Source organism: Panulirus ornatus, chromosome 9 (genome assembly GCF_036320965.1).
Source record: "Panulirus ornatus isolate Po-2019 chromosome 9, ASM3632096v1, whole genome shotgun sequence".
In the NCBI taxonomy this organism is placed as follows: domain Eukaryota; kingdom Metazoa; phylum Arthropoda; class Malacostraca; order Decapoda; family Palinuridae; genus Panulirus; species Panulirus ornatus.
The window spans coordinates 54,301,283-54,328,849 of NC_092232.1; the positions used below are offsets into that span (position 1 = coordinate 54,301,283).

Below are 27,567 nucleotides of genomic sequence, written 5' to 3' on the forward strand. Positions count from 1 at the left end.
CTGTCTCTTTCTTTTATACCTCTCCCACTCATTTGCATTTTTTCCCTGCAAAAATCATCCAAATGCCTCTCTCTTCTCTTTCACTAATAATCTTACTTCTTCATCCCACCACTCACTACCTTTTCTAATCAACCCACCTCCCACGCTTCTCATGCCACTAGCATCCTTTGCACAAGCCATCACTGCTTCCCTAAATACATCCCAATCCTCCCCCACTCCCCTTACCTCCTTTGTTCTCACCTTTTTCCATTCTGTACTCAGTCTCTCCTGGTACTTCCTCACACAAGTCTCCTTCCCAAGCTCACTTACTCTCACCACTCTCTTCACCCCAACATTCTCTCTTCTTCTCTGAAAACCCCCACAAATTTTCACCTTCACCTCCACAAGATAATGATCAGACATCCCTCCAGTTGCACCTCTCAGCACATTAACATCCAAAAGTCTCTCTCTCATGCATCTATCAATTAACACGTAATCCAGTAACGCTCTCTGGCCATCTCTCTTACTTACATACGTATACTTATGTATATCTCACTTTTTAAACCAGGTATTCCCAATCACCAGTCCTTTTTCAGCACATAAATCTACAAGCTCTTCACCATTTCCAGTTACAACACTGAACACTCCATGTATACCAATTATTCCCTCAACTGCCACATTACTCACCTTTGCATTCGAATCACCCATCACTATAACCCGGTCTTGTGCATCAAAACCACTAACACACTCATTCAGCTGCTTCCAAAACACTTGCCTCTCATGATCTTTCTTCTCATGCCCAGGTGCATATGCACCAATAATCACCCATCTCTCTCCATCAACTTTCAGTTTTACCCATATCAATCTAGAATTTACTTTCTTACACTCTATCACATACCCCTACAACTCCTGATGCAGGAGTAGTGCTACTCCTTCCCTTGCTCTTGTCCTTTCACTAACCCCTGACTTTACTCCCAAGACATTCCCAAACCACTCTTCCCCTCTACCCTTGAGCTTCGTTTCACTCAGAGCCAAAACATCAAGGTTCCTTTCCTCAAACATACTACCTATCTCTCCTTTTTTCTCATCTTGGTTACATCCACACACATTTAGACACCCCAATCTGGAGATTGGGTATGCATATTTGCGTGTGTGGACGTGTATGTATATACATGTGTATGTGGGCGGGTTGGGTCATTCTTTTGTCTGTTTCCTTGCGCCATCTCGCTAACGTGGGAGACAGTGACAAAGCAAAATAAAATAAATAGATAAATAAATAAATATGTATATATATATATATATATATATATATATATATATATATATATATATATATATATATATACCTTTTTTTTTTTTTCCAAAAGAAGGAACAGAGAATTGGGCCAGGTGAGGGTATTCCCTCAGAGGCCCGGTCCTCTGTTCTTAACGCTACCTCGCTAATGCGGGAAATGGCGAATAGTTTGAAAGAAAGAAAAAGATACCTTGCTAACGCAGGAGACAGCAACAAAGCGAAATAATAATGATAATGAAAAATATATATATATATATATATATATATATGTATGTAAGAGTTTTGGAAAGAGGGGCAAGTATGAAGTCTGTTGTGGATGAGAGAGCTTGGGAAGTGAGTCAGTTGTTGTTCGCTGATGATACAGCGCTGGTGGCTGATTCATGTGAGAAACTGCATAAGCTGGTGACTGAGTTTGGTAAAGTGTGTGAAAGAAGAAAGTTAAGAGTAAATGTGAATAAGAGCAAGGTTATTAGGTACAGTAGGGTTGAGGGTCAAGGCAATTGGGAGGTAAGTTTGAATGGAGAAAAACTGGAGGAAGTAAAGTGTTTTAGATATATGGGAGTGGATCTGGCAGCGGATGGAATCATGGAAGCGGAAGTGAATCATAGGGTGGGGGAGGGGGCTAAAATCCTGGGAGCCTTGAAGAATGTGTGGAAGTCGAGAACATTATCTCGGAAAGCAAAAATGGGTATGTTTGAAGGAATAGTGGTTCCAACAATGTTGTATGGTTGTGAGGTGTGGGCTATGGATAGAGTTGTGCGCAGGAGGGTGGATGTGCTGCAAATGAGACGTTTGAGGACAGTGTGTGGTGCGAGGTGGTTTGATCGAGTAAGTAACGTAAGGGTAAGAGAGATGTGTGGAAATAAAAAGAGCGTGGTTGAGAGAGCAGAAGAGGGTGTTTTGAAATGGTTTGGGCACATGGAGAGAATGAGTGAGGAAAGATTGACCAAGAGGATATATGTGTCGGAGGTGGAGGGAACGAGGAGAAGTGGGAGACCAAATTGGAGGTGGAAAGATGGAGTGAAGAAGAATTTGTGTGATCGTGGCCTGAACATGCAGGAGGGTGAAAGGCGGGCAAGGAATAGAGTGAATTGGATCGATGTGGTATACCGGGGTTGATGTGCTGTCAGTGGATTGAATCGGGGCATGTGAAGCGTCTGGGGTAAACCATGGAAAGCTGTGTAGGTATGTATATTTGCGTGTGTGGATGTGTATGTATATACATGTGTATGGGGGTGGGTTGGGCCATTTCTTTCGTCTGTTTCCTTGCGCTACCTCGCAAACGCGGGAGACAGCGACAAAGCAAAAAAATATATATATATATATTTTTTTTTTTATATGTTTTTATTATTATTAAACTTAGTTGCTGTTTCCCATGTCAGTGAGGTAGCACAAGGAAACAGACAAAGAATGACCCAACCACTCATATCCACACACACTTTTCTTTTTCTTTTAAACTATTCGCCATTTCCCGTGTTAGCGAGGTAGCGTTAAGAACAGAGGACTGGGCCTTTTTTGGAATATCCTCACCTGGCCCCCTCTGTTCCTTCTTTTGGAAAATATAAAAAAATAAAATGAGAGGGGAGGATTTCCAGCCCCCACTCCCTCTCCTTTTAGTCGCCTTCTGCGACACGCAGGGAATATGTGGGAAGTATTCTTAATCCCCTATCCCCAGGGATATCCACACACACACACATATGTATATTTCTTTTTTTCTTTCTTTCAAACTATTCGCCATTTCCCGCGTTAGCGAGGTAGCGTTAAGAACAGAGAACTGGGCCTGGGGAATATCCTCACCTGGCCCCCTTCTCTGTTCCTTCTTTTGGAAAATTAAAAAAAAAAAAAAGATAATGAGAGGGGAGGATTTCCAGCCCCCCGCTCCCTCCCCTTTTAGTCGCCTTCTACGACACGCAGGGAATACGTGGGAAGTATTCTTTCTCCCCTATCCCCAGGGATAATATGTATATATATGTATATATATTTATATATATATATATATATATATATATATATATATATATATATATATATATTTTTTTTTTTTTTTTTTTTTTTTGCCGCTGTCTCCCGCGTTTGCGAGGTAGCGCAAGGAAACATACGAAAGAAATGGCCCAACCCACCCCCATACACATGTATATACATACGTCCACACACGCAAATATACATACCTACACAGCTTTCCATGGTTTACCCCAGACACTTCACATGCCCCGATTCAATCCACTGACAGCACGTCAACCCCGGTATACCACATCGCTCCAATTTACTCTATTCCTTGCCCTCCTTTCACCCTCCTGCATGTTCAGGCCCCGATCACACAAAATCTTTTTCACTCCATCTTTCCACCTCCAATTTGGTCTCCCTCTTCTCCTCGTTCCCTCCACCTCCGACACATATATCCTCTTGGTCAATCTTTCCTCACTCATTCTCTCCATGTGCCCAAACCATTTCAAAACACCCTCTTCTGCTCTCTCAACCACGCTCTTTTTATTTCCACACATCTCTCTTACCCATACGTTACTTACTCGATCAAACCACCTCACACCACACATTGTCCTCAAACATCTCATTTTCAGCACATCCATCCTCCTGCGCACAACTCTATCCGTAGCCCACGCCTCGCAACCATACAACATTGTTGGAACCACTATTCCTTCAAACATACCCATTTTTGCTTTCCGAGATAATGTTCTCGACTTCCACACATTCTTCAAGGCTCCCAGAATTTTCGCCCCCTCCCCCACCCTATGATCCACTTCCGCTTCCATGGTTCCATCCACTGCCAGATCCACTCCCAGATATCTAAAACACTTCACTTCCTCCAGTTTTTCTCCATTCAAACTCACCTCCCAATTGACTTGACCCTCAACCCTACTGTACCTAATAACCTTGCTCTTATTCACATTTACTCTTAACTTTCTTCTTTCACACACTTTATATATTTTTTTTTTTTTTTTCATACCATTCGCCATCTCCCGCGATAGCGAGGTAGCGCCAAGAACAGAGGACTGGGCCTTTTTTGTAATATCCTCACCTGGCCCCCTCTGTTCCTTCTTTTGGAAAATATAAAAAAATAAAATGAGAGGGGAGGATTTCCAGCCCCCCGCTCCCTTCCCTTTTAGTCGCCTTCTACGGCACGCAGGGAATACGTGGGAAGTATTCTTTCTCCCCTATCCCCAGGGAATATACATACATACATACATACATACATAAATGCCCATACATGCACATATACATATATACGCATGGACATATTCATACTTGCTGCTTTCATTCAATTCCCGTCACCACCCCACCACACAGGAAACAGCCTTTCCCCTCTCCAGCAAAGTAGTGCCAGGAAAAGACAAAAAGGTCACATTCATTCACACTCAGTCTCTAGCTGTGATGGCTCATCCATTCATATACATGTATATATACATAAACACCCACATACGCACATAAACATACATATGCATATCAACATACACATATATACACATGCACTGACATGTACATACAGACACGTGTACATATTCATACTTGCTTGCCTTCATTCATTCCTGGGGCCACGCTGCACCACAGGAAACACATTGCCACACCCCGCACCAGGAGAACAAACAAAAAAGGCCACATTCATTCACACACTGTCTCTATCTGTCATGCATTGAAACAAGATCACCCTATCCACATCCAGGCCCCACAGACTTTTCCATGGTTTACCCAAGACATTTCACATACCCTGGGTGAGTCCATTGACAGCACATAGACCCCAGTATACCACATACTTCCAATTCACTCTATTCCTTTCACACTCTCACTCTCCAGCATGTTCAGGTCCCAATCGTTCAAAATCTTTTTCACGCCATCCTTTCACCTCCAATTTTGTCTCTAGCTTTGCCTTGTTCCCTCCACCTCTGACACATATATCCTCTTTGTCAACCTTTCCTCAATCATTCTCTCCATACATCCAAACCATATGGAGGTTCTAGTCTTGGACAAAAGTCCCCGTCAAGGCTAGGCCTTAATTAAGATATAGTGAGGTTAAACAAAGGGAAATAGAAGAGACAAGAGAAAGTATTTACAAGCTTTGGAGAAAGTGAAAAACCTGCCTTTTAAAATGTTATAGGTCATAGTTTCTGGGAAAGAGATGAAATTGTAGAAATTTCCAAAGCTTCAAGGTGGCCAGTGGCCACATAGTAATTGTATGAAGCAGCAGCTTGCCAAGTATTGTGTGGTCTAGATAGTGGTGGGGGCACACATGCAGCCAGCTGTTGAGCAAAAGCCAAAGTAATACCTATAGAAGAGGGATAGTGAACCAACATTGTGGCATAGGACAAGAGGGTTCAAGTTTTGGGGTTAGCCTTGGAGAGTTTATAAGTCAGACTTCTTTTGACTCAACTTTGTCAATAAGGATGCTTAACTAGAACTGCCCCCAGATGTGAAAACATTACTCAATGCAAGGAGAGATCAGTTTTTTTATAAACGGAGCAGTTGTTCAGAGTTTTAAAGATTTTAACATCTAATCAGGATTTCCAGTGTTTTGTCTAACCTCTCCCTTGGTAGAAGTTTGGAGAATGCCAAACAGTTCATGTTTTATATAGCATTTATTCTTTTACTGAAGAGTGTGATAATGAGTATGAAAAGCCTTTCAGTCTTTCCTAAAAGAATTGAGTGTCTCTTACATGGTTAAGGCCATGTATTATGAGCTTTTCTCTAGCTTTTATCCTGTCAAGATTAGTGGTAGTAATACTATGTTATTGCCTCATATAAGATTACCGATGAAGACCGTCTACAGGAATTTGGATTTTTTCTGTTGGGCTTGTTTTGAGATAAGTTTTCCTTTCTCCATTTCTGAGTAGACTAGTTGATTCTCCTCTCAACCCAAGTGGGAATCTTCTGAAGACATCTTAGCTTTTAAGAGTGTTTTCTCGTAAAATTCTTTCCTTATAATGTAGGTCTGTATAACAAGAGTCAAAGTCCAGACTTAAAACACTTTGTAATGACTCTTTTAGGGTAAGATAAATCCAAAACCCTTGATTTTTGTGCAAGAATGACATTATTAAATGTAGAAATAGCCCTTTTGTCTTTGATACTTCATGTCTTGTACCTAGTTGATACCTGAGAGACTGAACTTATGCAGAGTTTGTCAAGGGTTATGTAACTTTTGCTCCCAGGATTCTTGAACCCCTTTGATGAGGAATATCGCTTGTGTTGAATAAGGGAAATATTCTTTAGACTCAATCTAGTCTTTACACTAGAACATGTGATGTGAAAAGGTTAGACTCTACCTTAAGCTTTCTCAGAAGCTTTAATTCAAAAGACAAAAAGAAAGGACTCTTTAGTGCTTGCTTGCCACCTTCATCTGGCAGTACCTTAGCCTAGATGTTTTGGACCTATCAGCTGTGGCTCTGAGACTTTCCATCAGGAAAGACAGAGTCTAGTGTGCTCTTTAGTTCACCATTTTAGATACTCATTCCATTTTTGTTTAGTCTTCTTAAATAAGTTTTTCTCCGAACCTTCCTACTTAACATAGACATGTTCTCATGCTTGCTGGACAGACTTAAGAGGAAGAAGAGTAGTATAGGTTTTGAAATTAGAGAAACTGTCTCTTAGAGGTGGTGTCCCCTGAGCATTTTTTTTTCTAGTCTGTGCCCCGCCCTTCCTTTGTCCTTTTTCCACAAACGGTTTCTGTTCTATCATTGACCACTTTTAGGTAGATTGTGACCTGCAAATAACTGAGCTTTCAGTGGCCAAGAGCCATTAGGTTGATGACATCATCTCTGTGGCTCTGTCTGATTGGCAGAGAGCAGACCTAAAATGAATGAGTGGGTGCTATCTATTTGAGAGGATTGTGACAGTTGGGGAAGACCAATGTCCTCACCGGAAAGATAGAGGGTTGGATGATCCTGACACCCCCCCCCCCCCCCCACATACTCCTAATGTGAAACACCGTATCAGAGAGAAAAGGTTTTTCAAATTTCAAAAGCTGTATTTTTCTTTTCTCCTTTTTTGGCTGATATCTTCTTACTCAGATCTCTTTGCCTTTCACTAGGTCATATTGAAAAGTACCTTGTTTCATCTTAAACTACACAGCACCAAAACTACACAGCACCACTGAGGGATGTTTAGCGCATTCTTTTATGTAACTTGGTCTAACCTAGCACATGTGTATATATGGTAATACTATATTCAGAAAAAACATGGAACTCAGGTAAACCAAAGTTTACACGAGGGAACCTGCTAAGAATTACTTCAAATGCACAGGAGGGCACACATGCTGATTTTAGAGATTTTTGATATTTTGGTACCTTAGGATATAGAGGAGAGAATAAAGGCATGTGGGAATGGGGATTAATATAAGAGGATATGGGAGAAGTGGAAGACAGCTTTAAATGATAAATGGGGGTAAGTCTCACTTTCCTCAGTGTAGATGTGGGGAAAAAATTAGTTATTCTTACTGTGAAACTGAATAGAATTCTTTTCCTTTATTACTAAAATGTTAGACTTGTATGAATGTCTTGGGAAAACTGCCATTTTAAGAGCATGAGTAAGGCCAGACATGAGTATGATATATCAGTATAGCATTGTGTTAGCACTTGTATTTGTATCAGCACAAATTAGTGCATATGAATATCTGATTTGCATGAAATTGATGGCATTTTGATTGAAAAATTCAATGTAAATGAGACTAGAATTTACTCCACTGCTTCTGCTGAACAATGTCATACTCCTCTGTTTGCCATCTTGAGAGTAAAGAAGACCTTAAGCTATTTGTTTGTTTCATGTGGTTGAGGTTCATGGCCCCTGGCAACTTTCTGTAGCTATGCCAGTGATTTTGGTATCTTATTAAAGGTTGCAAGATTAAGAGATTAAGAGTGGACAAAAATTGGGTCCTGCATTGAAATTCAAGGTGAATAAAAGCTGTTGCTCGCAAGGGAATGAGTTAAGGGGCAGATGTAATGAATTTGAAAAATTAAGGACCAGAGGAAGTTACAAAGAGACTTGGAAAATATGAAGGGACATAACAGGAACATAAGGGCACTTCAGGAACTACATAAGAGAACATGTAAGGAATTATGGGTCACATACAGGGAAATACAGAGAACATGAAGAAGCACTGATGATAGTGAGAAACGTGGTTTAAATCAAACTCATCTGAAACTTAAGTAGAGGTAAGTGTGTTACTGTCTGTATGTTTGTGGTGATTTATTCACATACACATAGTAAATATGTGGTGTTTAGAAATAGCAGGTGAGTAATGTGTAGCATGCAACATTTATTCATGTTCTTTTCAAAAATGTTTATTTTATTTTCCTTGCCAAATAGATATGTGCAGGTAACTATTCATACCAAGTATAGGTATGCACACATATGTGTAGATAGGATACAATATTTCAAGTCTTACACTTTATTTAGTTTCTTTTTTTTAGTTTAGGCGCTACACATTGCATGGGTCAAAGTTTGTGAGCTAATGCATTTTATTATGGGTACAATGTTATCACCCCAGAAGTAGGTCAGTGTGATATCTTGTTTTTTACATGATTAGACTATTAACTGTTAAGTTACTTATTTAATGTCATTAGCAAAGAAATCTTTATGTGATCACATTTCATGTTAGCTGAATATTTTTATTTTGTTTTGATTTGTCATCTGTGTAAGTTTTCATTTGAATGGTTGAGGTTCAACCATAATTTTCATTGCCTGCTTATTTTTTTTCTAATAATTTTTTCATATGTTTGCCATTTTCTGCATTATTGAGTTAGTGCCAGGAACAGATGAAACAGTGGTCTCATTTGTTCACATCCACTCTACAGCTATCTTTTATAATGCACCAAAACAAGAGCTCATCATCTGTAGCAAAGCTCCAAACCCCTTTTTTAGTAGTTTCCCCAGACTACTTCATGTGCTTTGGTTCAGCACATTGATAGCACATTGCCCCTATATAGTGCAGTGCTCCAGTTTGCTCTATTCCATGCATACTCCCTCTCCAGAATGCTGAAGCCCCAGCACTTCAAGCCTGTTTCGCTCCTTCTGTTCCATTCCTTCTTGGTCTTGCCTTCTGTCTTATTCCCACTTCTTCCACATAGATCTTGTACATCTTTCTTCACTCATCCATGATCAGGCCCCTCAATTAGATTGTTTTTACTTTCACAACTAATTCATATGCTCAGTCCTTTCATGATCAGCTCTTTTCACACCACATATTGTCCTCAGGCAGCAGTTTCTTATACATCCACCCTGTTCCATTCTTTTGCATTCAGGGTCCAACACTCATACCCCTACAGCACCAACAAGACTGCTATATCTTCAGTCATACCCATTTTTGCCTTAACAGATGGTGATCTCGGTGACCTCTCCTTCCAGACACTCCTCACTGCTCTTATGACTTTTGCCTCCCCTCTCACCCTATGACTCATTTCAGCTTCCATGGTTCCATTTGCTACTATGTCTGCTCCCTTGATCCTAAAGTGCTCCTCTTTTCCCAAGGTTTTTCTTCATATGTACACTAAACCCATCCTGTCTTGCCTCCCTTGCTACACCTTATTACTTTTTATTCATATCAACTCTCAACTTTCTTCTTTCATCTCACTTCTAAACTCTGAGACCAGTTAACTCTCTTGCTAGGCCCTCCACTCCACAGAATACTGTTGACCTACCACTCTCTCCAAGACCCTTACATTCACTTTCCTTACCATGCCATCCATGAACAGATTAAACAGCTATGGCGATGTCTTACATCCTAGATGCAGACACAACTTTATATGGAACTGCTCACCCTCCCATCTTGTATGTACTACATGTATATACTCATTACTCTCCCTGTAAAATTGCACTACTTGTAGATTTCCTCACATCATGTATTTGTAGCACCTTTCACAAGGCATCTCTCTCAGCCCTATCATGCGCTTTTCCAGGTCCATAAATGGCATCTACAGATCCGTCTTTTTCAACATGTGTTTCTGAGACAAAGTTTTCAAAGCAAACTCCTGGCTCACACATTTACCACTCCTGAAGCTACAATGCTCTTTCTTAGTCAATGGACTGTGCATATCAACCCTCTCAGTCACAGCTCTCCTAAACATTGTCAGTATACTCATTGGCCTTATACCTATGTAATTCGAGCATTCACTCATCCCTTTGGCCTTTACAAAATGGTACTACAGGCATTATGTCAGTCATGAGCCACCTCACCACTTGCCATATTGAAAATCCTGACTAATCAGTCAGTATCACTCTCACGTCTTGAGAAGTTCAACTGCACTCCCATCCACTCCTGCTTCTTTGCCACTCTTCATCACGCACAAGGCTTTCATCACCTATCCTTTCAGGAAATAAGTAACCATGACCCTGCTGCCCAGCATACCACCTTGTCCCAGACACCTAGCATTTTCACTGTATCATGTGAAACATTCTGGAGTTCTTCATAATGCTCACCCCCATCTCTTCTTTGCCTGTTACCACTTCCTCATCTGCTTTCATGTTCCTTGATTATTGCCAATGTCTATTTTTTACCTAAGGACAGATCCCTAAAAGCATCTGAGAGAGCAGGTGCTTGTAGGTAGGTAAACACTTTTATGCAGATTTTGGAGTGTATCCATAATAATTCACCCCCTTTAGCCATCGTAAGGTGTAACTTTTTGATAGATGCTTGTTGATAGGGACTTAACGACCATGCAGTAACCTGCCCAGACCAATGACAATACAATGAAGAAGAGACCTGGTGACCCATTTCACCAGACTGCCATTCGTTTCATGTGTTTGATTGGCATGCTGCCATCTGTTAGTCCATGACCTGACGTGGGGTGTCTCTGCCTAAGTTGATGCCCCTCTTGATGTCTAATTAGTATTCATTTCCTCTCCTTAATTTATAAAACATGAACTGTAAGTACTTTTTTTTTTTTTTTTTTTTTTTTTTGTTAGATTTGTAAGCACTGCCAACATATGGTATCAAGATGTAATGGTAATCATATAGTATATATTGATATGATTAGACCTTCCCCTCTTTATTCAGTCTTTTTCTCTTTGCATGTTATCATGAGTTGTGTATATACTTGTGTATATACTTAGAAGGCGACTAAAAGGGGAGGGAGCTGGGGGCTGGAAATCCTTCCCTCTCATTTTTTTTTTTCATTTAACAAAAGGGGAGCAGAGAAGGGGGCCAAGTGAGGATATTTCCTCAAAGGCTCAGTCCTCTATTCTTAGTGCTACCTAGCTAATGCAGGAAATGGCAGATAGTAGGAAAATATATATTTCTTTTCTTTCTTTCAAACTATTCGCCATTTCCCGCATTATTAAGGTAGCGTTAAGAACAGAGGACTGGACCTCTGAGGGAATATCCTCACCTGGCCCCCTTCTCTGTTCCTTCTTTTGGGAAATTAAAAAAAAAAGAAATGAAATAAATATATATATGTAGAACAGTGTTTTACACCCAAAATGGGCAGAATCCACATGAATTCACCCCCTTTAGCCATCAAAAAATGCATTAAGTTGGTTCATTGCTGACAGGGACTTAACGATCTTGCAGTAACCTGTCCAGGTTTACATCATCACAGCAAAGAAGTGATATGGTAATAATCAACCCATCGCTATTCATTTCACCTCTGTGTCTGACATGTGGTCTGCTTGTTTGCATCATGATTTTAAGTTTGTGTGTTTGTTCACTTTCCTGCACTTCTTAATTTCGTATTGGTATTCTTTTTCTTAGTTTATGAGGCACAAATTGTAACTTTTGACTTTACTTTGATATAATTAGAACATTCTCTTTTCATTGAATATTTTTCCATTGAATATTTTCACCCTCCTGCATGTTCAGGCCCCGATCACACAAAATCTTTTTCACTCCATCTTTCCACCTAAAATTTGGTCTCCCACTTCTCCTCGTTCCCTCCACCTCCGACACATATATCCTCTCGGTCAATCTTTCCTCACTCATTCTCTCCATGTGCCCAAACCATTTCAAAACACCCTCTTCTGCTCTCTCAACCACGCTCTTTTTATTTCCACACATCTCTCTTGCCCTTACATTACTTACTTGATCAAACCACCTCACACCACACACTGTCCTCAAACGTCTCATTTCCAGCACATCCACCCTCCTGCGCACAACTCTATCCATAGCCCACGCCTCGCAACCATACAACATTGTTGGAACCACTATTCCTTCAAACATACCCATTTTTGCTTTCCGAGATAATGTTCTCGACTTCCACACATTCTTCAAGGCTCCCAGGATTTTCGCCCCCTCCCCCACCCTATGATTCACTTCCGCTTCCATGGTTCCATCTGCTGCCAGATCCACTCCCAGATATCTAAAACACTTTACTTCCTCCAGTTTTTCTCCATTCAAACTTACCTCCCAATTGACTTATATATATATATATATATATATATATATATATATATATATATATATATATATATATATATATATATAACGCTACCTCGCTGAGGTGGGAAATGGCGAATAGTATGAAAAAAAATATATATATTTTATTTTTTTATTATACTTTGTCACTGTTTCCCGCTTTAGCGAGGTAGTGCTAGGAAATAGACGAAAGATTGGGCCAACCCACCCACATACACTATGTATACACATATACGTTCACACACGCACATATACATACCTATACATCTCAACATATACATATATATACATACACAGACATATACATATATACACATGTACATAATTCATACCGTCTGCTCTTATTCATTCCTGTTGCCACCCTGCCACATATAAAATGACAACCCCTTCCCCCCGCATGTGCGTGAGGTAGCGCTAGGAAAAGACAACAAAGGCCACATTCATTCACACTCAGTCTCTAGCTGTCATGTATAATGCACCGAAACCACAGCTCCCTTTCCACATCCAGGCCCTACAAAACTTTCTTTGGTTTACCTCAGATGCTTCACATGCCCTGGTTCACTTTTATTTTGGATGGTATTGCAGTAGTATTCATTAAAAAAGGGGGTGACTATGTTGTTGATTGGTTGGTAAGGATATTCAGTGTATGTATGGATCATGGTGAAGTGCCTGAGGATTGGCAGAATGCTTGCATAGTGCCATTGTACAAAGGCAAAGGGGATAAAAGTGAGTGTTCAAACTACTGAGGCATAAGTTTGTTGAGTATTCCTGGGAAATTATATGGGAGGGTATTGATTGGGAGGGGAAAGGCATGTACAGAGTGTCAGATTGGGGAAGAGTAGTGTGGTTTTAGAAGTGGTAGAGGATGTGTGGCTCAGGTGTTTGCTTTGAAGAATGTGTGTGAGAAATACTTAGAAAAGCATATGGATTTGTATGTAGCATTTATGGATATGGAGAAGGCATATGATAGGGTTTATAGAGATGCTTCGTGGAAGATCTTAAGAGTATATAGTATGGGAAGTAAGCTGCTAGAAGCAGTGAAAGTTTTTATCAAGGGTGTAAGGCATGTGTACAAGTAGGAAGAGAAGAGAGTGATTGGTTCCCACTGAAGGTTGGTCCGTGGCAAGGGTGTTTGGCATTCGCATAGTTGTTTAATTTGTTTACGGGTGGGTGGTTAGGGAGGTAAATGCACGAGTTTTGGAGAGAAGGGTGAGTATGCAGTCTCTTGGGTATGAGGGCCTGGGAAGTGAGTCAGTTTATGTTCGCCAGTGATGCAGCTCTAGTGTCTGATTCCAAAAAGTGTGTGAAATGAGAAAGTTGAGAGTAAATATGAATAAGAGCAAGGTTATTAGGTTTGATAGGGTTGAGGGACAGATTGATTGGGATGTAAGTTCAAATAGAGAAAAACTGGAAGAATTGAAGTGTTTTAGATATCTGGGAGTGGACTTAGCAGTGAATGAAACCATGGATGCATAAGTGAGTCACATGATGGGGGAGGGGGCGAAGATTCTGGGAGTGATGAAAAATGTGTGGAAGGCGAGAACATTATCTCGGAGAGCAAAAATGGATAAGTTTGAAGGAATAGTGGTTCCAACAATGTTATATGGTTGCAAGGCATGGGCTGTAGATAGGGTTGTACGGAGGAGGGTGGATGTGTTGGAAATGAAATGTTTGAGGACAATATGTGGTGTGAGGTGGTTTAATCAAGTAAGTAATGATAATGCTGATAACATAAAGTTTGATATGTTGTATTAGGGCAAAGTCCAAGAAGAGGGGCTTCATGAATGTTGAACTCCTTTCTCCTGCTTCACAGGAAAAACAGGTGTCTACATAAAGGCAGATAGACAGACAAATGAATATCATTGACCAGACATTATCAGCTTAACAGTGTGTATGCAGTCACATATCCTCATTTAATTTACCGACATCCTGTTTCTAACACTTACACGTGTCTTTTATGCTTATGTAAGACAAGGACTTCCACAATTTTTGAATTCTTTCTGGTCATTTTATGTGCACTCATTAAATTGATTCATGAAGTGAGATCAATGTCTCCTTGGGAAAAAATAATGTAAAATTGTAAACTTTGAGGAAGGTATTTATTTAGTAATGAGTGAATGGTCACAGAACATTGAGTGTATGAAATGAATGGGAAAGAAAATAGAATGGAAATGAAAAGAGCAGACTGAATATTTAGGCTTATCAGTGAATGCAACAGATAGAATATATTACAAATGATAGAAAAATGGATGGAAGCAATGAAAAGGTGCTGTTTTTATTGCTGAAGTCTTAAAAGTTAATCTGAAGTTATTGAGAAGTAGGCATAAAGAGTTACATACGATGAAACTAGACAAGTCGTGTATTACCACAATTGAAGTTCATTTATTATGTCCAGTAACTTAAAGAAAACAGTAAGAACACAATTTATACTTATCTTAAGAGCTGATAGCTTCCTTTTATTTTTTTTTATTTTTATTATACTTTGTCGCTGTCTCCCGTGTTAGCAAGGTAGCGCAAGGAAACAGACAAAAGAATGGCCCAACCCACCCACATGCACATGTATATACATACACATCCACACACACACACATATACATACCTATACATCTCAACGTATACATATATATACACACACAGATGTATACATATATGCACATGTACATAATTTATACTGTCTGCCCTTGTATATTTTTGTCGCCACCCCGCCACTCATGAAATGACAACCCCATCCCCCCGGATGTGCGCGAGGTAGCGCTAGGAAAAGACAACAAAGGCCACATTCGTTCACACTCAGTCTCTAGCTGTCATGTATAATACACTGAAACCACGGCTCCCTTTCCACATCCTTTTATTTAGTGATTCATTTTCCTTTTTTCATTTTACTTTGTTTTCACTGTTGTTTAGATAATTTATGGATATTATAATGTCAAGATGTGCTGTGTCAGTGTGCTTTAAGTATTGTGATGCATAAGTAATCATAGCATAAGATGTTGTCAAGAAGTGTTAACTCTTGACTGCTCAGTGTCCTTTTAAATTCAGTGCTTTAATTTTTCATACCAATTTACAGTTTGTTCATTTTATCAATGTGTGATATGTATCACAGAATGATGCATAAACATGTATAATCAATGATCATATACTGTTTCTTTTGTTGGGTGCTCATTAGTTGGAATGCAGTGTTGCATAGTGTCCCTTTATATGTAGCTATTTACTCTTTGTTCATCATTATGAGTGAAGGAGCATGAAACCTGTACACTTGAGGAAGTTTATACCATGGTGCAGTTTATGCCACCCATAAGTACAAATGGGTCAGGATAAAGCAAGATTTGATTCACCAACACTGATGTAGTGTGAGTACGTAACCTAAATCACTTCCATTTTGTTATTTTAATGTGAACCATCATTATACAAGGTTGACAAAGTTGACAGCTGTGTATCTGACAGAAATACACATGTCATGATGGCCAAGCCACACTGCCCAGTGTGACAGTTCTTTGTGGGCATCCTATTTTTAAAGATTTATCATTTGCCATTTGATTAATTCTTGGGCTCCAGTTGCTTTACAGTCAAACGACTCATCTAACACTCAGTGAATATTATGGTAAAGCTTATATATATATTTTTCTGTGCAGTTCTCTTCAGTAGGATCTAAAGTAAAACATGTACTAAAACATGTCATGATGGCCAAGCCACACTGCCCAGTGTGACAGTTCTCTGTGGGCATCCTATTTTTAAAGATTTATCATTTGCCATTTGATTAATTCTTGGGCTCCAGTTGCTTTACAGTCAAACGACTCATCTATCACTCAGTGAATATTATGGTAAAGTTTATATGTATATTTTTCTGTGCAGTTCTCTTCAGTAGGATGTGAAGTAAAACATGTACTAAAAGTAAGTTACATATATGGAAATATAATGAAATCTGGGTGATGCATTAACAGAGGTGAGTGATCAAGTGTCTTTATTTTCAAAACATTTATGTTTTTCTAGGTGAATAATACAGTAAATTATATATTTTGTGTATGTTTCCTATACTGATTTCTTCCATAGTTTCTTACATCATGTATGAACTGATACTGTATTATATCAAAAAATGTGGAAAAAATCTTACTAAGCCTTTTTTTAGGGTCCCAGTCTCTCTGCTGTTAAAAAAAAATTGTGATACACTTGGTGAATGATATGGTAAATTGTATTTATTTATGTACTTTTTCAGTGCATTTCTCCTTAGTAGGTTTTTGACTGATTTGTTCACAAGAAATGAATTACTTATACAGAAAAATAATGGAAAGACAGGTGGAGCATTGAACATTTAACCTCCTAGCTCAGTCTTTAACTCCACCCCACTAGACATCCTCATCAGAAACCACATTCCTCAGACAAACATGAGTCACATAATCCCATTTATGCTTTGGGTGTTACCCATCACTACATATCACCAACACCATTTCAACATATTGCAAGATCCTTCACATCCAGGATTCAGTTACCATAAAGTAGACATTGAGGACTTGCTACTCTAAACTTCCTCCTTTCATGCGTACTCCCAAACTCAGACACCAACTTCTACAGTTTCTCACTCGAATCTGTCATCAGTGTTGTGTCATCAGCAAATAGCTGACTCACTTCCCAAGCCCTCTGACCCCATACAGGCCTCATACCTGCCTCACTATCCAAGACCCTTGCATTTGCTTCATTCAGTACCCTATCTAGATTCAGATTAAACAGCTATGGTGACATCACACATCCAGCCTTTGCCTGGATCTACTCACCCTCCCCTCTTCCTGCTTGCACGCACTTCATACTTTCTGATAGCTTTCCACCCACACCATATATTCTTAACATGATTCACAAAGCATCCTTTTCAACCCTATCATGTCCTTTCTCCATATCCATGAGTGCCACATGCAAATCTTTCTATTTCTCTTAAAAAATTCTTAAAAACATTCTTTAAAGTGAAAACCTGATCCAAACATCCTCCAACACTGCTGAAACCACATAGCTCCTCTCCAGTCTGATCGTCTGTGCATGTCACCTCCCTCTTAATCAACACTCTTTCATACAAATTACCAGCTATATGTAACAAACTTTTAGGTATGTATTTTGAACATTTTGTCGTTGTTCCCTTTATACATGCATTGGGGTAATCCTCAGGCACCTCACCATGATATGTACATACTTTTAAGATCCTAGCTGACCAGTTAACAACACAATTACCTCCTTTCTTAAGAAATTCAACTGCAATACCTTCCACTGTAGCTGCCTTTCCGCAATTCATCTCATGCAAGGCTTTCACTACCTCTTCTTTCTTCACCAAACCACTCTTCATCATTCTCTCGTTTTGCATTCCTCCCTAAACCAAAGACACATCCTCTGTCTGACATCTCATCATCCAACACATTAAACAGTCTTTCAAAATACCCACTTCATATCCTCTTTACCTCATCACTGCCTGTTACCACTTCCCCTTTTGCACCTTTCAGTGATGTTCCCATTAGTTTTTTTTTTATATGTCTTACATTATGAACTTCCTTCCTGAGTTTATTATTTCTTAAGATTTGTTGATACTTACTCAACTTAACTCTTATTTGCCCTGTTTTTCAGTCCCTGGAGCCTCTTCTTGACCTGCTTTCTCTTGCGCATCTCCCAGTCACTCACACTCCTTCCCTATAAATACTGCCCTTACACTTCTCTTTTTTCTCTCATGAGCAACTTTGTGATCTTATTCACTTCCCTTTCTCACCTGCCTACCTGCCACCTTCTGCATACCACACGCTTCTCACTCACTTGCCAGCACTGCTAACCCCACTACCTTAGCTTCATTTACTCTCACCTTTTGCCATTTTACAATCACTCTCTCCTAGTATTTCTTCTCACAAGTAGCTTTCTTTACCAAGTCACTTATTATCATCACCATCCTTTTAGTTGTCAAGTGTAATGCACCAAAACAACAGCTCCCTATCGACATCCAGTCCCCAAAGACCTCTCCATGGTTTACCCCAGACATTTCACATGCCCTGGTTCAGTCCAATGACAGCACATCGACTCCAGTATACAACATCGTTCCAGTTTACTCTGTTCTCTGCATGCCTTTCACCCTTCTGCATGTTCAGGCCTTGACTCAAAATCATTTTCACTCCATCCTTCCACCTCCAATTTGGCCTCCTGTTTCTCCTTTTTCTCTCCACTTCTGACACATATCCTCTTTGTCAACCTTTCCTCACTCCGTTTCTCCATGTGTCCACACCATTTCAACACAACACTTGCTGTCTCAATCATTCTCTTTTTATTACCACACATTTCTCTTACCCTTTCATTACTTGATCAAACCACCTCACATGTTGTCCTCAAACATTTCATTTCCAGCATATCCACCCTCCTCCGTACAACCCTGTCTGTAGCCCACGCCTTGCAACCATATGATATTGTTGGAACTGCTATTCCTTCAAACATACCCATTTTAGCTCCCTGAGATGACATTCTCTCTTTCACACATTCTTCATCACTCCCTGAACCTTCACATCCACTCTTTAGTTTTCATTTATAGAACACTGAAACCAGATCCCCTTGTCCACAACTAGGACCCTTAGACCTTTCCATAATTTCCCCCAACTGCTTCATATACCTTAGTTCAGCCCATTGAAAGCACATCATCTCCTGTATGCCACATCACTCCATCTGGCTCAGTCCCATGCATGCCTCGCCTCTTCCTTCATGTTCAGGTACTGAACACTCAAGCATGTTTCACTCCATCCTTCCACCTACTCCTTGGTTTCCCCATTCCCTTATTTCCTCCACTTCTACCAATTGCACCCTCTTATACATCTTTTTCTCACTTATTCTTTCTTGTGTCCAAACCAATTTAGCACACCGCTCTTCTAACTCACTCATACACCTTGCTCTGTTGATAAACACTTCTGATTTTAGCTGTTTTCTCCCAGTCCATGTATTTGCAATACAGAGTATCTCTATCAGCCTTATTGACACATCCTAAACCACTTCTGATGTCAAATTGTTCCTCCCCAGTCATATACTGTGTGCATGTCACTCTCTCTTAGTCACCATTCTCACATACAACTTACTTGGTACACATTATACATCTTTTCCTCACTCATTCTTTCTTGTATCCAAACCAGTTTAGCACACCGCTCTTCCAACTCACTCATGCACCTTGCTCTGTTGATAAACACTTCTGATTTTAGCTGTTTTCTCCCAGTCCATATATTTGCAATACAGAGTATCTCTATCGGCCTTATTGACACATCCTTAACCACTTCTGATGTCAAATTGTTCCTCCCCAGTCATATACTGTGTGCATGTCACCCTCTCTTAGTCACCATTCTCACATACAACTTACTTGGTGCACATAACACACCTGTACCACTTTAATGTGAATATTCACTTTTGTCTGCTGAGGTTTTGTATAATGACAGTATACAGGCATTTGGCCAATCCCCAGGCACCTGACCATGAGCCATACATACATACATACATGAGCCATGTATACTTATGTTATTCCTCTTTTTGAACCAGATATTCCCAACCACTGGTCTTTTATCAACATACAACTACACAAACTTTTTTACTGTTCTCATCCACAGCAATTGGTGCTCCATGCTCTCCTATTATATTGTCATCAGCATTATTTCTTTCTCGCAGTGAAAACAGTCACTAAATTTCTTGTGTTAAAACTGCTGACACTTACTACCCTCCTCCTAAAACACTTGCCTCTCCTTTTTAGTCCTCTTGTTTTCTGGTACATCAGCACTTATACCACCCACTTTCTGTAATCCACTTTCATTTTTACCCACAGTTTTCTAAGGCTCACTTCCTTATTCTTACTACTCTTCCTTCAGCACTAGTATTACCCCTTAGTTCTTGCCCTCACATTAACTTCTGACATTCCCACATCATTTGTTCTCCTTCCCATTTGGGTTTGTTTCACTCAGAGCTAGAACATCTGGATTCCTTGCTTCAAACACACTACATTCGTTTCACCCTTTTTCTTATCATCCAAACACATTCAGGCACCTCAGAGTGAACTTTTGAGGAAGATGAGCATTCCTCACTTGGCCCCATCTGTTACAACTTACAAATTGAAACATGGGGAGAGGAGGGTTCCAAACCCCTGCACCTGCCTCCTTTAGTTGTCTCGTATGATCTGTGGAGTACATAGGAAGTATTCTTTGTCTCCATTCTGCAGGGGATATATATCCATTATTGATTTATGATTACTCCAGGACCTTTTTTTTTTCTAAACAGGCCTGGTGTTACCCAGTAACTTTTTAAAAGGCTGCTTTACTTCCAGTAGCAGGGTAATGTAGGCTCCTTTGGAGTGAGAAGTTCTTTGACGAGATTATAATCCACATGATACAGCCTCGACAAATGTGACTTTTCACTTGTAGTATAACCTGAAGCAGGTAGAGTGTAGTAACACAAGGTGTATATATGTATATTTATATATATTTATGTATTTATATGCATGTATGTATGTATGTTTGTTTCTTGAAGCCTTGCTTATCAAAGTGTACTTATACATTTTTCAAATCCTGATTTTTTCTTGACAGAAAAAGTATTTTTCAGAATTCTGATTGTGGCTGCAGCCGCTGGCGTCATCTGCTGCTCATTACCTACGATGACGGATGATATGCGTATGGGCTTGACAGATTTCTTGGACTCAGAAGGACGTGTGGGTATCACTGACTTCTTGAACAATGTGAACTTAAGTAATGCAGAACCGCTGGGCTCCAGAAGACCTGGCCATGAAAATTTTGATTTAAGTAATAGGGGCCCACCTCTCTCAGGATTGGGTGTTGTTGCTCCAGGACAGCCAGCACCTCCATTTCCTGTACCAGCAGTCACGGGTAGGCCATCCCTTTCTGATGGTACCCATCCACCACTTCTCCCTCCTCGGCCTCTATTGCATCCTCCTCGTATTCCACACCCACCTCTTCCTCCTCCTCCACGTCCTCCAATTCTTTCTCATATTATTGGTTTGTCTATGCCTCCAGGTAAACCATGTCCAGTTCCACCTCCTGTGCCACTCTCTGTTGCACAGTCATGTCCTCCACCTCCTGGAACTCAGTCACTTCCTTCCGCCCTTGGGATTCTGTCACTTCCTTCTGCTCCAGGAGTTCAGTCACAGCCTCCTCCTGCTCTTCCAGTGAAGTCACAGCCTCCTCCTGCACTTCCAGTGAAGTCACAGCTTCCTCCTGCTCCTAGTGCTCCGTCACTTCGTCCTCCTGTTTCTGGAATTAAGTCACATCCTCCTCCTGCAATTACATCACATCCTCCTCCTACTCCTGGCACTCAGTCACATCCTCCTCCCCCTACCTCTGGGACTCAGTCATTTCCTCCTCCTGCTCCTGGGACTCAGTCACATCCACCTCCTACTCCTGTAACTAAGTCGCATCCCCCCCCGGCTCCTGGGGTTCAGTCACATCCTCCCCCACCTCTTGGGATTCAGTCACACCCTCCCCCACCTCTTGGGGCCAAGTCACATCCTCCTCCACCTACTGGAACTCAGTCGCATCCTCCTCCACCTACTGGAGCTCATTCACATCCTCCTCCTCCTACTGGAGCTCAGTCACATCCTCCTCCACCTCCTGGCACACAGTCACATCCTCCTCCACCTGTTGGGGCTCAGTCACATCTCCCTTCATCCATTAGACCCCAGTCACATCCCCCTTCACCTGTTGGGGTGAAGACACTTCCTCCCCCACCTCCTGTGGGTCAGTCACATCCTCTCCCACCTACTTCAATTAATACACATCGTCCTTCACCTCCTGTATCACGAGTGGCAGAGTCTGTTGTTCATCCTCCATTACCCCCTGGTCCAGTGCCAGCACCACCCAAACCATGTCCACCACCACTTCCTATTTCTAAAACAGCAGCACCTCCACCACCTCTCCCTCCACTTCCTCCTTTACCTCCTCTGCCCCCATCACCTAAAGTTGAACCATTAAAGCCCCCTCCTCCTAAGGAACCACCACCACCAAGCCCCATCCAGAAGCCCCCTTTGCCTTCTGCACCCCCTCAGGTTCCTAAAGCTGAACCAGTCACCAAGTCACCCCATTCATCAAAACAAAGAACCCCAAGCTCCCCAAAACAGTCAGGAACCAAGAGGGTTTTTTCTGATAGTCATATTCTTGAACTTGGTAAATCCATGTCAAGTACTGAATCATCATCATCATCATCATCATCTCCTGTCAGACCTTCCAATCTTCCTACCAAGAGTTCTGCAACCTCTGTTGAGGAAGAACCATATGATCCTGAAGATGCTACATTTTCCCCAGCATCAAGTCTTGGCTCCCCAGAAATGGAAGAAAGTTTAGAAGACTCCCTTATCAAAAAATATGTAAGACAACCAAGTAAGTTTAATTCTACTGATAATTTTTCCCGCTCCTTGAAGATCACAGGAAGAATAAAAAGTGACAGCCGAAAACAAGTATCTTTCTCCAAAGAGTCATCATCATCTTCGAAAGTAAACAAACTTCAGGGGGAATCTCCTGCGAGACCAAATCTAGATACAAGATTAAAGATCATGTTTGGAACTGGAACTAAAGAGGAGGGTGGCTCGCCTAAAAAAAACAAGGATAAATCACATAAGAAAGCCAAAAGGTCTTTAACAGAAATTCATTCCCCCAAGTCAACAGAATTAGAAGTGGAGGAACAGGATAGACCACTTTCTCCAGCTCCATCTCCCTTCCTGTCAAGACATATGTACCTTTACTGGCATAAGGAAACTGTTAAAGCAAGAAAAGCTTCTAAGAATTCCAGTGCTGATGTTTCAACGTGCAGTCAAGATAGCAAAACACAGTTAAATGGACAAATTCTAATGTCAGTTCCTCCTTTGAAGGGAATACCACCACTTCCAAAAAATCTCCCAACAGTCCCTCCACCAAACTACAAGAGCACTTTAACAGAACCCTTGTCATTAAAAGAAGGTAGTTTAAAAGCGGAGCTAATTATGAAAACTATTAATCGTATGCACCCATATAAGGTGAGTGATTCAAGGGGCTATATTGTAAAAAATTCATTGGACTCTGAGTTAGAGTTAACAAGTGAGGCCATGCCAATGGAGACATGTGATGATAAAATGTCAGAGACACTTGAGTATCTTGATTCCAGTAAGCCTGAAGATGAAACTGTACGTCTTGTAATGGCAAAAATTGTTGATGACCTTAGGAAAGCTATTAGACAAGAATTAACAAAAGAAATTCTAGATAAAAAGGTGACTTTGTGCCTTGAGAAGGTTGAGAACTGTTAATATAGTAAGAGTTTTTTAAATTTAGTACAAACCATTACAGAAAGGAATCTGCTCTACATTTTATAAATAGTTTATCTATGATAACCCTTCAGATTTGCTGAAAATTCATATGGTTTCAGTGCTTATATTTCATCTTAAATTTAATGCATTATACACAGCCTTGATGTAGGTATTTTAATTTAATGTGTCTGTGTCATTTTGTAAACTTGAGTCAGAAGCTTACAGTGTTAAATCCCTCATAAAAGTTTTTTTTTTGTGATTAAATGCACCAACAGGACTGAAATGAATCTGTCTTCAGGTAGTTGATATTTTCTCTTATTGGTACGATTGTTGGTACGATTGATCTGTTAATTGATGGAAGTTACATATTTTCATCCCATCTCAGCATTTCTGTAAGTGTGGGTATACCAATATCAGTATTGATAGCAACTAATGTTTTGCATTTTGGAGCAGTTAAGGTTGTATGGTGCATCCAATCGACAAAGATGTATGGAGTCATATAACAGAAAAACATTGAAATTTATGTACAACATTCTCATATTCATAATTAGTGCACATTGCATACATAAGTACACACTTAGCTTTCTTTATTAAATTTTAGGGTGTATAACTGAGTCATTTCCTTTGTGGTGCAGACGAGCTACCACAGCTTGTCTGTTAGCAGGGACTTTTCTTGGCAGGCTGTGCATTAGTCTATAGGAACTGATTAAAAGATATCCCAGTGTTTACCTCATATTTGTATATATCTATGCATTCTCTCTCTCTCTCTCTCTCTCTCTCTCTCTCTCTCTCTCTCTCTCTCTCTCTCTCTCTCTCTCTCTCTCTCAGTTGTGTTGGAGTACTCACAAATTTCCAATGTGTTCTCTGAATATGACTCTGGTATTAGCACAAGTGACCCTTTTCTTGGTTCAGTATTTTTGTATACTCCAAAATTTCATAAGATAGTTTTTTTAGAGATACTTTATTTTCCTTTACAGATTTTGATAACATCAACCAGTTGGTTAGGTTCACTTGTTGGCCATTCGATAGCTAAATTTCTTCCTTTGATTTAGAAAAGCTGGTGCCAAGTGAATGAAAATATACTATATGATGGGTCATTTGCCCTCTTATGTAGTTCATTGTCTTGTTATCAAAGTGTTTCATCACTTTTAGTGTTTGAAAGCTTTTATAATTAGAACCTGTTAAAAGGATGAAATTTTTCATATAAAATTTTTGTGCTCATGTTTTTCATGTGTTAATTTTTTCATGCAAAAACAATATAGCTTAATAAATATGGATTATTGTTATAAAGGAGGAATTATTATAAGACCTTGCATATTGGTTTTCCTTTAAAATCCATTGACTCTTTGTATATCAGAAATTTTTAAATGGAAATTTTTTCTTCATCCTATGTAATTTTTATGCATTGATAAATGATGTTAGTGGCTGCAGCATATTATATATTTTTTAGTCAAGTCTCTCTTGAAGTTAGTTTCTGTGATCATATCATTTTAATTATTTTAACCTAGGACTGAAATTTAAGCATAACTTGAAAGCAGAATGTTTTATACAAAATCTAAAAGTGATAGCAAATTGCCAAGATGGAAAAAACAAGTAAGTATTTTGAATTACAAACAGATTTATGGTGTTCCAAACTAATGTTCTTGCCTTTATAATGGCAGTAAATGTCACTGAATTTGTCAAAGCACCCATAATAATGAGGGAAATTTGATGATGAAGGTCATTTGCTCTTCTGTCCATTTACTGAATTCATCTCATATTAATTGAAAACACAAATTTTCTGTATACAGTAATTAAAGTTGCTAATAAACTTTGCTCATAACTTGGGAGAATTAGGTTCATCTCTCTTGAATACAAACAACAGTGTTGTTTTCTAGTATCCTAGACCCTTTTTCTCAGCTTTCACAGGTTGTTTGTTGCCTCACTACGCTGTGGAACACTGTTCAGAAGCTACTTGCCTATTCCCAGGTGGGTGTCAATGCCGAGTGGAAAATGTTTGTAATGCTTTTTTCTAGCTTTGTCAATACTCACTGATTTTGAAGTTTTATCTGTATAAGTGTATTTTGGGTAAAGGGAAAGTTTTAAAAAGTGCAATTAATATTTCAAGAATAATTCATGTAATGACTTAAGATATGCCAAAGAAAAATTTTGTTTCTAACTTGACTGCTCTTCACTTTTAGATTTTATTTCTTCATTGCAAACGATGACAATATTTTGTATCAAAAGACAAATCATTTGTTAAAGGATAGTAGTTCCAAGGTAATATGGTTATTGGATGGCATTGAAGAATATATCCCAAGCACTTTTGCTATTATGATTGTCTTACAACTAGCCAGGTATTCTACATTACCATTACTATTTCACTCTCTCCATGGAATGATGCACAACAGGAGGTGACAGGCCATCTTTGCCAGTGCAAAAGAGCCATTCAAGAGAGAACTGACTAAGTTTATAACAATATCCAAGAAAAGGTTGTCATTAGATATCATTCGTGATCAAGATATCTACTTGTCATATGGTGCATCATATTCCCAGAGTAGACTTTGGTTGCTTGTGATGAGGTGAAGGTATTTAATAGTTTGCATTGTCTTAGACATTTTAAGCTGTATTGTAGTCCAGCTGTTTAATTCTCGTTAAAATTTTTGGTCATGTTTTATGATGGCTTTTACTATTTCTTGATATTCAAAAGAACTATTTTAAAGGAATATGTATGGAAGGTAACATTGCCCATTACATATCATTAGAAATATGTTTCCTTAGTACACTGTTAAGCTTCATCTCATCACAAATATTTTGCCACGATTTCATATGCAGTGTATTGACATACCTGACTGCCTTTTGAAAGTGGATGCTATTTGTAATGGTTTTTAAATCAGTAAAATTTTCTTTGGCAAGTGATGCATTGAATGATCAACACCATTTTAACCCTGCTGACACATGGAATAGTATGGGCTTGGAAGAATTCCCGAGGTAAATCTTCAGTGAAATTCAAATATCTTCACCTGTGCAAGATGCCAAGATTTATTCGCAGATTGACTGAGATGGTGATTGGTTACTGCAGAGATCAGCTATCAGGTGATGGATTTTATGTATTAAAAGTAAATTTCTCAGACACTTCAAACCATGTGTCTGATCAAACTTCCTCATACTGTCTGGGTATTTGTAAAGACCCTACAGCCCCATCTTAGAACTCCATGATGTTGCATCACATTAATGGCAGGATGCAGTAAATACACCAAAATCTCAATTACATCCCAAGATATTTGTACACCAAGGTCATGATTGGTTGAAGGCTCATGTCATGATTATTTTTGGTGACAAATTATGAACCGTTGAAAGAATCAGTTAACCATTACAGTTGAGGTTCTGGTTAACTCTCTCCATGATGATTGGGGTATTGGTGTACTGTCTTCCCATGTAGAGAATTATTGTACATTAGTGTTACTACTGTGAACAATACATGTTAGTCAGACTAATTATTGTGTTTCTTGATCCTTCAATAGATATTTTATGGCTAATTTGAATATTTCTTCCTAGATTATATTTAGTAGTTATAATGAAAATGAATAAAGAGGGATTATGGAATAAGGTAAAGGATGCATGATGTGAGAGGATATTTTTTAAGGAATGTTTAGGAATCATAATGTTTAGTTCTGAGGCTAGTGACTGGTTGAAGGATAA

The 27,567-nt window shown here is 39.5% G+C and overlaps 1 protein-coding gene across 2 annotated transcripts in view; it reads left to right on the forward strand.

Annotated features, from left to right (window-relative positions):
- Positions 1 to 27,363, forward strand: part of LOC139750429 (uncharacterized) — a 45,985-nt gene extending 18,622 nt beyond the window's left edge. For both annotated transcript variants that reach the window (XM_071665223.1, XM_071665224.1), the window contains exon 2: positions 21,201 to 27,363. In XM_071665223.1, the coding sequence (XP_071521324.1) occupies positions 21,253 to 23,886 (2,634 nt within the window). In that variant the 5' untranslated portion in view covers positions 21,201 to 21,252 and the 3' untranslated portion in view covers positions 23,887 to 27,363. The remainder of the gene's footprint in view (positions 1 to 21,200) is intronic.
- The last annotated feature ends 204 nt before the right edge of the window (positions 27,364 to 27,567 follow it).